The sequence below is a fragment of the Ictidomys tridecemlineatus genome, chromosome 6, assembly GCF_052094955.1.
Source record: "Ictidomys tridecemlineatus isolate mIctTri1 chromosome 6, mIctTri1.hap1, whole genome shotgun sequence".
Classification (NCBI taxonomy): domain Eukaryota; kingdom Metazoa; phylum Chordata; class Mammalia; order Rodentia; family Sciuridae; genus Ictidomys; species Ictidomys tridecemlineatus.
In genome coordinates, this window is record NC_135482.1 from 29,497,929 (window position 1) to 29,511,469 (window position 13,541).

Here is a 13,541-nt window from a genome sequence, read left to right on the forward strand (position 1 = left end):
GTCTTTTGAATTTGATTACTGCTCAAATCTGACAGCTTCTTTTTTTACTCTTTCACCCCAACATCCTAAAAATGTTGAGTTGATATCACATGCACTTTTCATAACTTTTTGCTGCAAAAATATTTTGCATGCTGAAAAAACTGTTACAGAACTATTGATATTAAGATAAATGACCACCTACCTCTTAACTTCATTTTTATAATATATGTCTTTGGTCTTTTTCCAGAAGAGACAACCAAATCTTACAAGGGCAGGTGAAAATATACAGATTAACGAAGAGGATAATGAGATAAGGTATTGTGTTTTGTTAAATGTGTTCACAAGCAGGCTCGACATTGTCATTACTAGGTATTGTGCATGCACATGCTCATTACATCTTTGAGAAGTTGTTAATCTTATGATGAAGGTTCGTGATGTGTCCCAAATCCTCTTCTATGACTCTGACCTTTCACTGTCTCTTCAGCCTTACATTATTTACCTGTATAACAGCTTCTCATAATTATCTCTTAGGTACCTTTGCTTATTCTTTCTTTTCTACACTATCACAAAGAAATACAGTTCTTTGGCCAAGTCATCTCTGTCACTCTGTATTATTTGTTGTCTAAATTGCTGCCACAGAATCTCTAGCCCTTCTAAATTCAGTCTTTGTTATATTCTTCCTTAAATCCTTGTCTGAAATGTCACTTCCTCTTCAAAATGTTTTCATTGACTTTCTCTTGCTTACTTTATATGTTTTATGTCACTCTGATTTTCAGAGCCTTTAACATTTCTCAACATGCATTATTATAGCTGACCTTGATAACTCTTGTACCATACCCCATATCTCCCAGGAATAATATTTCATTTTTATTTACCTGTGGTTGTAATTTTCGAAATGGATTTTTGTGTGTATGTTGTACTGTGGGTCAAACCCAAGGCCTTGCCATGCTAGTCAAATGTTCTACCAGCTACGTCCCAACCCTTTTTATATTTTATTTTGACACAAGGTCTCACTAAATTGTACGGGCTGGCCTTGAACTTGAGATCCTCCTCCCTCCACCTCCCAAATAGTTGATATGAAAGCCAGTGTGCCCAGCAGTTTCAACATGTTACTTTCTCTCATTGTGTCTGTGTCTATGTACACACATATTAAGTGCATATAAGCATCTTTAGTATGTACTTAAAAGAGTTTTTTTTTTTTTAATCTTTTTGGGAAGACTATTGAGACAGATAAAGTTATCTTCTTTCCTGTAGTTGTATTTCTGAAGTTAAGGTTCCCCACTCAATTTTGCAGTGTTTTGCTACTTTATTTACAGATAAATAGCCTTTTACAATGCCCAGATTATACCATACTTCAGAATCTCTGACTGAAAGCACATAAAGCATTTTTCTTGTATTTCAGTATGTTGCAAGAAAAAGAGAGAGTTTCCCCACCCAATTTTGCAGTGTTTTGCTACTTTATTTACAGATAAATAGCCTTTTACAATGCCCAAATTATACCATATTTCAGAATCTTTGACTGAAAGCACATAAAGCATTTTTCTTGTTTTTCAGTATGTTGCAAGAAAAAGAGAGAGAGTTTCAAGAAGTGTAATTGTGGCTTGTATCAACACTGTTACCTTCATACATTGGTAAGTTTGTACAATTCAGGCTGAAATATTTAGTAAGAACTATATAACATTTTAGAGGCCAAAATTTAGAAACAAACTGTTATATCCTCTATCAAGCAGATGTCAGTATTTTAACGGAAGTTGTAACATAATTGAGTTGTGCATATCTTACTCTTTGTGTATTCTCAAGTTTTCAGAGATAAAGCAGGGTTAGTCCTGATTCATCTTATATGGGAGATATACAAAAAAATTAACAGCTGACATTTACTTGGAGTATATTTGAGGTTAAAAAAACTAGACAAAAGAAATAGAGCAAATTAGGAGTAAAATAAAATATGATTAGTAGAGGAAAAATAAATAAAACCAATTTCATTTAGGTGGAACCACCATAAGATGACAGTGTCAACATTTGTTAGGTGCTGAAGAAGAGAAAACCAAAAATGTTTCTCTGCCACTTTAAGGAAGAGGAGAAAAAGTAAAAATATTGTACAATCAGCAGAGTAAAACTATCAAAAGAAAGAGCCACTTGTCACATGACTGGTAATAAGTATGGCTCATTGCAATCCAGAGAGCAGGATGCACCGAGGATAAACCAGTGACAGATACCTGCTATGCATGTGTGGTATGGAGTGGGACTGTGCAAGGAAGGAGAGTAAGGCTTGGCCCAAAGAACCTAATGCTCATCATCTCCTGACCTGTCTACTTTCCCTGCTCCCAAGCTGTAGATGTAGTTAGGGGACACCCCAATGGCATTAGCTTGATCCAGTATCAATTCATGCCCTCCCCACCTTCCATTTCTGCTGCCTGGCTCTAAGTGTGCTCTTGCTCCTTGAATCCTGAGCACATCTACCACAGTGGTATACGAAGGACCTTGATTCCTCCCTGCACTGTCTTGTCTCAGAGGACCGTGCACTCTTGGAGCTTGTTCTCAATGCTGTCTGTGCTGAGCCTTCCTCTTCCTTACTGACCTTCCAGCTTTCACTTCTATCCCAGACTCAGACATTTCTCTCCAGATTGAGTCTTCCCCCCAGGGAGCTGGGCTAAAGTCTCTTGCTTCCTCTAGGAACTCACTTTTATTGTTTTAAAAGATCATTCTTCAGCTACTCAACATAATATGATATTGTAATTAGTGAGCCTATTTCTTTGAACACTTAATCCTGTTGCTGCAAACACTTCTTTATTTTCCTTCAATCATAGTGTCAATCCCTGTGTCCAAAGCATCCAAAGCATGGATAGCACTTTCTCTTTTCTATTCCCATCTTAGCTTCTTTCTTGGCTCATTTTTTTTTTTTCTATTCTTTACTGGACCCTTTCTATTTTCTAGAGCAATATTAACCAACCAGAAATCATTGTTTTTCTTGGCAGCCCTTTTCTCTGTCCTTTAATCCCAACTCAAGCCTCATTATTTCTTTCCTGCCCTTTCAGTTCTCTTAAGCAAGATATCCACAAACCACACATTAAATGGCTCATTGGTTCATAAAAGCTCAATTACTGACCTCTGTTGTTTGGTTTTGGATGGCATTGTGGGGATTCTGTTCGGGCACACAGATTTTCAGTCATGTGACTTTAATTGTGGCATTTGTCCTGTGACATTTGGAGAATGAGTTACGACGGGGAAACCCAGGCCACCTGTTTAGGAGGCAGAAAGAAGGCATTTTTTTAAAATTTATTTTTTAGTTGTAGTTGGATTCAATACTTTTATTTTATGTATTTATTTTTATGTGATGCTGAGGATCCAACCCAGGGCCTCGCACGCGCTAGGTGAGCGCTATACCGCTGAGCCACAACCCCAGCCCAGAAAGAAGGCATTTTAAAACAACATAGTCAAAAAACTTATGCATATTTCTACTAGTCAGATAGCATGCAGGGACAGGAGCTGGATCTGCCTGGCTCTTGCTATATCCTCAGCAAAAATTTGTTTTTTGTGCATTGTGGACACTCGATAAATGTTTGCTAAATGAGAGACTGAATGAATGAGTGAATGAATGAGGCCTATATAAAAATTTAACTGAGTGGTAAGGTAGATAGTTCTGAATTAGGGCTTGTTTCTATCTTGTGTCTGTGTATATATGTGTGTGTTTACTGGTTTTGGTCAATGGGACAGTAAGATGTGCACAGCAAGGAGGAATGTAATCATATGAGAAATCTACTGTTAATTTTATTTTCCTTAAAAGTATGAAATATTACTTGTAGATATAATAAATCAAATTAGACAAGTAAAAGAACTCAAATTGTTCAGAAATAAACTTGTCACACCTACTGAGCAGTTAATGTAAAATGGATGGTGGTTGTAATAAGTCAGTGACTGGATTCTCCTTCATAGAGTCCTTTACTCCATCTCTTCAAAGCCCTCTCAAGGCCCAGTGTGGATACCCCCACCCCCAAAACTGCCACTATAAGGAATCTCTATTGTGACTCAGGTTACATTTCACATGACTCATGGTAGGGCATCATGGTTACTTAGACATTTTGTGTCTTCTTGAAACCATAAGTTCTCAGAGAGCAGTATTTGTTTCTTTTAATTTTGGAATTCCACTGAATCATATTACTTATACTTTGTACATACAAGTAGTGAATAAATACTTGTTGAATAAATGAATGAAGAGATGAATGAATATCTCAAAGAATGGTAATAATAATGTGAGCATAACACTTATGGAAACAAAAAGACAAACTTGAGTATTTATGTGGTTAAATAAGAATTCAAGTGCTGAGGGAAAAGTAGGGTATAGTTAGGGCAGGAAAGCATCTCGTCACCACGAACCTACAAATCCCAAAGTCAAAATGTGTGTATATCATTTTTAAGAACTTATTGACTACCCATGGTATACAGTAAAGTCTGCACCGTGGCCTTGTGCCAGTTCAGGTGAAAAACACTCCAGGGGTCTGTAAGTCTACTTAGGTAAGTTTGTGATACAGGGAAATGCTCAAGAGAGCAAAATATGATGTGGCAGAACCGGAAATCATCCAGTAATAATAAACATAGTAAAAAGTATCAAGATAGAAAAATGTAGAATTGTAATTATTTATTTTAAAAAATTAGTTGTAATTTAGATTTTAAATTGCTCTCTTAGTTAACGAGAAAAGGGAAACACAGGGAATGGCTCAAGTTTATGATAAGGATTTCTCCTTGAAATAGAAGTTTCACTAACTAAAAGCAAATCAAGACAAACATTGAACACTAGAATATAAATCATATGGAATAGTTAATTCTCCAAAGGAAATAACCCATAATTTGGAAACAAAAGGTTAGAAGGATCTAATATTGAAATATAAGGAAAGAAAATGGAAGGAACTAAGTAATGAACTAGAAAAAAAATAGTAGCTTCTAAGAAAAAGTATACTGAAATTGTGTTTATTTGACATCAAACATGAAAACATTTACACGAGAAATTAAGGATCTACTTTTTTCACCTGGCTAATGCCAATATCCATATGTGGCTGTGTACAAGAACTCTTCATGTATTCGGTTGTATGTAGCACAATTTAAAAGAAAGAAAATCTAAATAACTTAACATTAAAAGCTGCATTTATATTAGTATGCTCTGGGAAAGTTTCGCTCTTTATTCTTCCACAAATGTGATTATAACAAACTTTCATATGCGTATTGGTGGACACAAAGCTTAATGGGATCCAGTTATGTCAAATTGTATAGCCTACAAAAGGCAATAAGACATATGTATATTAACCAGTTCTAAAAGTAAACTATAAGATTATGAAATTTAGAAGATAACTAAGGAAGTTGACAAAATGCCACCAGAGATCAGCGTTGGGACTTCTGCCTATGGTTGTACACGGTGTGAACTCAACTCTAGATGTTGGTGTGGATGGCATCCCTTAGAATTGTGCCACACACAAGCATATATGGCTCACCTTATTGAAAGGGACAGAGAAATCACGTGGAACAAAAGGACTTTGTTTTGTCAGTGATGGAGGTGGCATTCGGTCTTGGATGATTGGTAAGATTTTATTGGTTTTAAGAAAGGGTTCACCTAGATACTGCAAATGGCATAAACTAAGTCAGGAAGGCCCCAAAGTACAAACTGTGTTTAAAGGTCACTTTGTACAGCTGGTCACACATAAAAGATTAAAATGCTGAGAAGAAAAGGTGGGCATCATTTTGAAAGATGGCTTTAATTCTAGTGCTATAGCTTATGTTCCGTCAGACAATCTAAAGAGTTGTTTGAGGGGTTAGAAAAGAGGTAGGTGACGAAGTCACAGCAAAGGCTTAGCAAAAGTAATTGAGAGGTGTAGCCAGGATGGGAATATTTAAGTGGAGGATAGAAGACTATCTAAGAGGCCCTGTCTTCCAGTTGGATGTAAGAAAATGACTACCTGAGTGGACATAAGAAAGTATAGACAGTTTTGGAGATATTGCAATAAATGATTCATCAACAAATCCGAGCTTCAAATGGTATTTGAAGTTTAACAGGATCCAACAATGATCTGTCCTAGCAGCTAGCAGTGTTATTAAAAGAAAAAGGGAGGTCAGGAGAAGGTGTTGATACATATAGTTGAAACTGACCAGTGGCCAAATGTGTCAGTTGAGATTTGGGATTTGGGAATCATCTACAAAATGTCTTGAGGCCTTGAGAGTAGGACTCAGGTCTCTGTAACTCAGGTTACAGAAAAGGTCCAGTCCAGTTTATAATAAATGCAGCATGTACTCAGTTAGCAGTTTCTTGACTTACACAGCCTGGTAAGTGGAGAAATACATTCTCATTGTAGGTAAGGCATGTGGAGAGATTCATAAAAAAAAAAAAGAAAAAAGCAAGCTAACATGAGAAAGTAGATCTTAGAAATGGAATAAGGACAAGCTCAAGTTAAGTCTGGACCTTTAGGTCACATGACTTGGGAATGGAAGATTCCCAGTTATCAAGATCTCTGACTCTTTACCAGAGATTTTCTAAAAGTTTCTTGAGCTTTGGGAATGTTGTTTTTGAGCTTTCTTTCACAGCCACATTAAAGAGTATTACAACAGTCATTAATATGGTATTATGTAAAAATGTGGATGTGTAACTGATGTGATTCTGCAACTTGTATTTGGGGTAAAAAATGGGAGTTCATAACCCACTTGAAACAAATGTATGGAAGATGATATGTCATGAGCTTTGTAATGTTTTGAACAACCAATAAAAACAAAAAAGTAGAGTATTAGAAAGGGTTAGACCTGAGTCCAAGTCTTGGATCTGTAACTTAACTAATTATAGGATCTTAGGTAAGCCAGTCAGTGTCTTTTAACCCTTGGTTTCTCATATACTAAAAATGGCATAAACTAAATCAGAAAAAAAAAAACCCCACAAACTGCAGTCAGAGATCACTTTGATATTTGGTCAACAATGTACCACATATTTGATGGTGGTCCCATAAGATTATAATAAGCCTAGGTGTGCAGCAGGCTATGCCATCTTGGTTGATACAAGTATGCTCAATGATATTTGCACAACTACAAAACCACCTAATGACTCATTTCTCGGAACACATCCCCATCATTAAGCGACACATCACTATATCATGAGAGGATAATAATACTCATCCTGCTTATTGCATGAGGTTGTTATAAAAAAATTCAGGGTATCATTACAAAAATTGTAGTTTAGTTCTATGTGAAAGCAGTTTTCAGCCTTAAAGTTTGTTTTCTTTACTAGGGGACCCAGGGACAAAATCAAAAATAGATTTTCAATCTTACTTCTTTACATTTAATTAACTCTAGAATCTAAAATTTTTTAGACCTTTAAAAAATAGTCTTTTGATTTTTTAGATTCCCTTTTGCTTTTCTAACATGCTTTATCTTTAAAATATCTTCTATATTTTGATTTTCTGAAGTTTTAAAGTCTCTTAATTTTTCTTTTTGGATTGAATTCTGCTTTCTTACATACCACTTCTCTAGTTTCTAGACCTCTCTGGTAAATTAATATGAAATAATATAGCTTTTTAGATGTATGCCAAAAATACTAAAAGTACTGCAATTATTATTCTTCACACTATGAAATTTTGTATATATTTTGTGTAATGATCGCAATATTTTGAAACCAGTGGTCATTGGGTTTAGAATTGCTTAATAAGCACAAAAGTAAGAAAAGAGAGTATGTAGGGCAGAAGAGAAATGCAAAACAATTTATTTAGCAGATGTGATTGAAGATAAAAATGAAGGCACTCTAAATTTTTTAAAAAGTAGATAAGGATGTACAAAAACTTTACTGGAAAATTGAAAATCCTGGAAGCTCAGTGGTTTCCCGCCACTGAACAGATAAAACACAGTATGTCATTTTGTGCTTCCCTAAATATAATAGGTTGTAGTGATGCCAAAATGAAACTCTCCCGGGCCATTGTCAGTGTGTAGTGCCAGGATTTCTTTCTTTTTTTTTTTTTGCGTGGAAATATTAAAGGAGATATTGGTGCTGATATTTCCTCTGTTGGGAGAAGTGATTTGTAGAACCTAACTAGATGGTCAGGATACTGAAGCTGCTTAGTGGCTATGAAGCTGTTAGTTGTTGGTGGCCTCTGACCTGCTTCTCTACCTGTCCCAGGTATCTGTTTCATGCTATTCCCTCTATCTAGACTTCTCCATTCTTCATTCTCCAGACTTTGCTTAGTTCTTCACTGCTTCTCCCCACATCATTGGTCTGTTACCTTTTGTAGCCTTGCTAGAGAAACTCCGACCTAAAGAGACTGATAAATCTCTCATCACAAACTGAGATAACTGGTGCTGTCCCTGAGATAAATTGGTGGTAAGAAAGCCAAAGGGAACTCATGGATCCATTTTTATGTTCAACAAATATTTACTGAGTGTATACTATGTATCAGGCCACTGTTAATAGAAGTTGAGACAAAACAGTAAAAAAAGATAAGACAGTTCCCTGCCCTTATGGAGTTTATATTCTAATGGAAGGATGTAGGCAATAAATAAGATCATTTCAGATAATGTTAAGTGTTCCCAGGGAGATCAGAGAGGGTAGGCTGATCACTACAGCTAAGAAAACAATTTATCCATTTCTTTAAGGTGAAGTGTAACCGATTATAAATCTGTTATTCATTCTGGGGCTCTGTATGAATTTAGCTATTGAAAAAAGAAAGCAGAAAGAAAACACACCGTAATCTCTCTCTTTTTTATTCCCTTTCCCTCTAGGCTGGTAACAGTTCATGTTTGCTTCATTAATGAAGCAGCTTTAAACAAATTCCTATTCTGTCTGAAGTGACAGACCTCATCTTTATCTGTTCTTGCTACCCATGACTTTATATGGATGATTCAGAAATTGGAACAGAGTGTTTTACTGTGAAACTGGCACTGCATTAATCATCTATAAAGAAGAACTTGCATGGAACAGGACTCTATTTCAGGACCTGGGGGTCTTGGGGTCTCATTCAGAACTTGCAAGTGATGATGGGCGAGAAAGCATGTGTCCCAGTCTGCAGGCACCATGTTCGCGGCTCCAGAAATGCTGAGAAACCACACAGCTTTACTCTACAGTTACCACCTGAAGCCTGTAGTCGTTCTGGTCTCTGCAAGTAGATGTCAGCCGGGATAGTAGGGGGAATACTTTTTTTTTTTTTTTTTTAAAAAAAAGGGATCTAGAAAACTATCTTAAAAAAAAAAAGTAAAATCTCAGTAGTATCAGCTACAGTCAGGTGTGGGAAGCCGTGGGAACAGAGGGGTTGGAACAGGTGTTATCAGTCTTGTAGTTCCTGATGAAAAAGAAGGGTCTGGTCCTGATCTCTTCTGACACAGACATGCACACCCCTATCCCACTAGATTCATGGACATGGTGGCTGGCTGGTTCTGTCGATGCTGGGGAGCCAGTGCTGAATTAGAACCGTAATGCCTTGGCATAAGGAAGACTCTCAGCATCGCCCCAGGAAGAATCTACAAACACTGCCCAGCAGAAGAATGTTCCCAGGAGGATCTTTGGCACCCCTCATGAAGTCGGCCTTTTCTCTTGACCATTCTATAGCATGTAAATTGTGTTTGCAAAATATACTATGACAGGCTTATGTTCTAAAACTATCAACACAGTCGTGTAAATGGACTTGAGAGAAAATGCTGAATGTACGAAGGTCCCGTTTTCAATTTCCACCATGGGAGAGAGTAAAAAGTAAATTATGATATTTAGCATCTAAGGTTAGAAAACCATACCCACATGCTAAATGGGTATTGAAAAACTAGGTTACTTGGCTTTTACAAGAATGCAAGGAATCAGGAAACTTTATTTATAGTATAATCACCATTCTCTGTTTAAAGGAACCATTTATTTAAGATCAGGCACTCTATATTCATTAAGGTTTATGGATTAAAAATAAACAAAGAGAGAGCTTTATGTAGTTATGCATGTCAGTTTGCTATTTAAAATGTGTGATGGCGTTTGTCATGTTAAGAGTGAAATCGGCAGAATTCCCAATATGTAAATTGTACTTTTAAGCCAGAATTTGTAAGACATTATGTTAATTCTCCTGGTCAATTTTTTAATAGTTGAAAGAACTTCTGACTAAAGTCAAAGAGTGATTTTTCTTAGAGTTTTTACTTTGATAAGGTTCTTCTAGCAGATCATGAACAAATACATAAAAGAATCCAAAGCTTTTCATTTTAAATCCTTGTGATAACACCAGTGCCATGTACTATAACCATAAGCTGACCATTTTCAATGTAGTTATACAAAAGGGCATGAAAAATTAACTGCTAGCTTTCCTTTGATTTCAAAGGTCCAAGAATTTCTAGTGTAGTTGGATTTTAGCTCGTCTTCACAGCTAATCTACATCCAGTTTCAGTACGTGGCCTTTGCTCTTTTTTTATACCAAAGAGCTCAGCTGATTTCTAGGGTCCCTTTCTTGTCCAACGCGCTGTGCTTCCTCAAGTGCAGGCCATTTCTTCAAGATACAATCCAAGTGCATTGGGAAGCTGCATTCACTTGTTCAGGCCCTCAGATACCCCGTGGTACAAATGATTAGTGATAAAATTAGAGATCAGTTTAATTGCTGAAAGGACCTAGCTCAGTGTGTGGCATTGATTGTTTTGAGGAAAATAAGCATAGGTTAACATGAGTTTTAGGTGTAGGTGGTATATAGATGGAAAAGATTGATACTTCTCAGTCTAATAGCTTGATTTATTTATCCAGTGGTTTCAGTTTCCTTGGGCATGTGAAAATGCTATTTCCTAGCTTGAGAGTTTCCTTAAATCTAGTTTTGTTCTCAAAGCTAGTAGTTGGATTTTAAAACACTGAAGGACATGGTAGTAATCAATAGAGCTAAGTGCACAAACTTAGCAGGTTATGAAATCTGACATGGTAAAGAGGGAAGAGTGTATCCTGTCTATTAAATGTATTGGTTCATTGAGAGTTACATGGATTGCCAATTTTTGAAACACTAAAGTATAATAAAACGCATGAATAATAGAAAAATGCTCAACATTATTTTGGATGCTAGGTGCTTGGACATTAACTATGTCATATCTGCTTTGAGATTAAAAATTACATATATGTAGATATATAAATATATATATCTTTGCTTATTTTATCCCATATGTGTTCAAATATCCTTTATTATAAATTATGGAAAACTTACACTGAGATGATAAACCATGAAATCACCTTTGAAATTGGTGCCATGTATCTAATAGTTCTCTCTTGTAATATTTCAAAATTGTCTTTTAATTAAAATGATCTCATATGTCTGCAGATTCTCAATTATACTGAAAGCTCTGCACCTCTTTGGTAGAAACCACGTCTGTAGTAAAACAGGCTCTGTGATAAATGGGGCCTGCCTGCCCAGTGCTAGTGAAGTGATCTTCTTAGATATGGTTTTATAATCTAATGTGCTTGCCACACTGCCACTTTTAATGAGTCAGAGGCAAATTGATTTTTTATTACAATAATAGAACAAGTATACTAGCTCTTTAAAAAGGATTACTTTTGTGAAAAAAATGAAAATATGAACAAGTATATGTCCACAATGAAGTATTTGCTTTTAGTAAGAACTAGACAGACACATTTCACTGAGCATTAAGGTATCTAGAGAAACTTTGTGGCATATTTTGCTATTCTAATTCTAATTGGGGTTAGAAATGAACAGAAAAATCTATTCTGAAATAAATGGATATTTCCTAATGTCCTTCTGCAGCTAGGTTTTGGTTTCAAGATCTAATTCTAATATGGAGCTTCTAGTCATTCCGTATCTATTCTTCATTCAGAAATGGATTCTTCATAAAGGCAGTTTGGTATAATGGTATGGATGTTGGAAAAGATTTTCAGGAGCCTCCACTCTGCCTTTGTGGCAAATGACCTTCCTTCTTGGAGGTTGCTTCTCTTCTCTGAGGGTGAGTCCTTATTGCTTATGATGGACAAAGCAGAAAATAGAACAGAAACTCTCCCATACAAAACATCCAACTCTAATCTCTGAATAAGCATCTTGACCTTAAAAAGTCATTGCTGTTTTTTTTCTAATGTAAATAGGGTCCATTAGTAAAAGTGAAATTCAGTCTCAAGTAGGGTGAATTGGGTAAGCATTTACATGAGAGATGGCTTTTATCTTTGCTTAAATAAATATTTTGGATCACCTCTGAGGAATGAAAACAAGTAGTACATTTTAGTAAGGAAGAGATAAAAGGAGATGCCTATGACTTTTGGAAATACACCAAATTAAGCCTTTAAATGTCCTTATTTTACTGAAAGCTCACAGTAGAAGATGTAAGATGCTCATAAAGTTTATACATGCCAAAAGATATTTTAGGACCAATATATAAAAGGATAATTCATAAATTACATTTTAGATTTGGACGGTGGGACAAGAATTTTAAAGTGACCCAGCTTATCTTTGAAATAACATTATTTTGAAATTGGCTTTAAAATGCTTTATTTGTGGAGTTTGATCACACAATTCATAGGGTTGCTGCTTTCCATTAACGAATCTTGAAATGCCTTTTTAAAGACAAATAATGGTACTTTCATTTTATAGCAAGGTGTTTCAGAAATAATCCATATTAAAATGGATGCTTATGATCCTAAAATGTTTGCTAAGCATTGTAAAAATGTAAAACTGCCATCTCCAACTACATTTTATAATATTATTTTTTAATAAAATTAAGATAATAATTGTTGAAAATAAAAACCATGGTGTTTTCATTTACTTGATTTCTGACCTGTAAGACTTAATGTAATTTTCCAATCGAAATAGCCTATTTCCTGTACTCTAAGGATCAATGTGTGATTATATTGTCCACTTGCCACTGTTTTCTAAATCATTGGACTTGAAAAGTATTCAGATATTTAGATGGATGCACAGATGTATCTCTAGTTCAGTCATAGATTGGAGTTTGCATATTGTAATGTAAATGTATGTCAACACTATTCTAAATAGTTTTATTATGACTGAAGTCTAATTAAATAAAAAAGGTTGTAAAATGTGATGTGTATGTGTATATACTGTATGTGTACTTTTTAAAATAGGTATGTGTCCTGACCCTTTTTTATACAGGTTTGACTTTGAAATTACATTATATATACATATACTTTATTGTTCTAAATAAAGAATTTTATGCACTATGGTAAATTTGCCCTGTCATTTAATATCTTAAGGAGATCACACATGTTCACAATGTGGCTGGGTATCTCGCTTATATTCAGCTTACAAACTGAATTCCATATTTTCTGTGTAAATCTTTGTCGTCAATCTACATCTTGTAGAAATATGGATAAGAAATTGTAATTCAATAAAGTCATTAAAGTAAACAAAAGTAATCCAGGAAGATAAAGGTGTTTTAACACTTGATCTCAAGAGTTTTATAACAATTGGGGAAAATATGTGAAAATCAATGTAATACAAATGAGGTCACACTGAAGTGACCACTTACATGCAAAACTGAGACCCAGTTTATGTGCCGGGGGACACAAAAGAAAGAAAAAGGATGCAGAATTGGGGAGACATGTGACAAAGTTGGTGTTCAGGCTCAGTCTTATGAGGATA

The 13,541-nt window shown here is 35.5% G+C and overlaps 1 protein-coding gene across 2 annotated transcripts in view; it reads left to right on the forward strand.

The window, feature by feature from the left end:
• Kitlg (KIT ligand) overlaps positions 1 to 13,127 on the forward strand; it is an 84,868-nt gene extending 71,741 nt beyond the window's left edge. The window contains exons 8-9 of one of the 2 annotated variants that reach the window (XM_078053039.1): positions 227 to 294; positions 1,534 to 13,127. In XM_078053039.1, coding sequence (XP_077909165.1) covers positions 227 to 294; positions 1,534 to 1,573 — 108 coding nt within the window. In that variant the 3' untranslated portion in view covers positions 1,574 to 13,127. The remainder of the gene's footprint in view (positions 1 to 226; positions 295 to 1,533) is intronic. The other variant, XM_078053040.1, reaches the window with a different exon arrangement.
• The last annotated feature ends 414 nt before the right edge of the window (positions 13,128 to 13,541 follow it).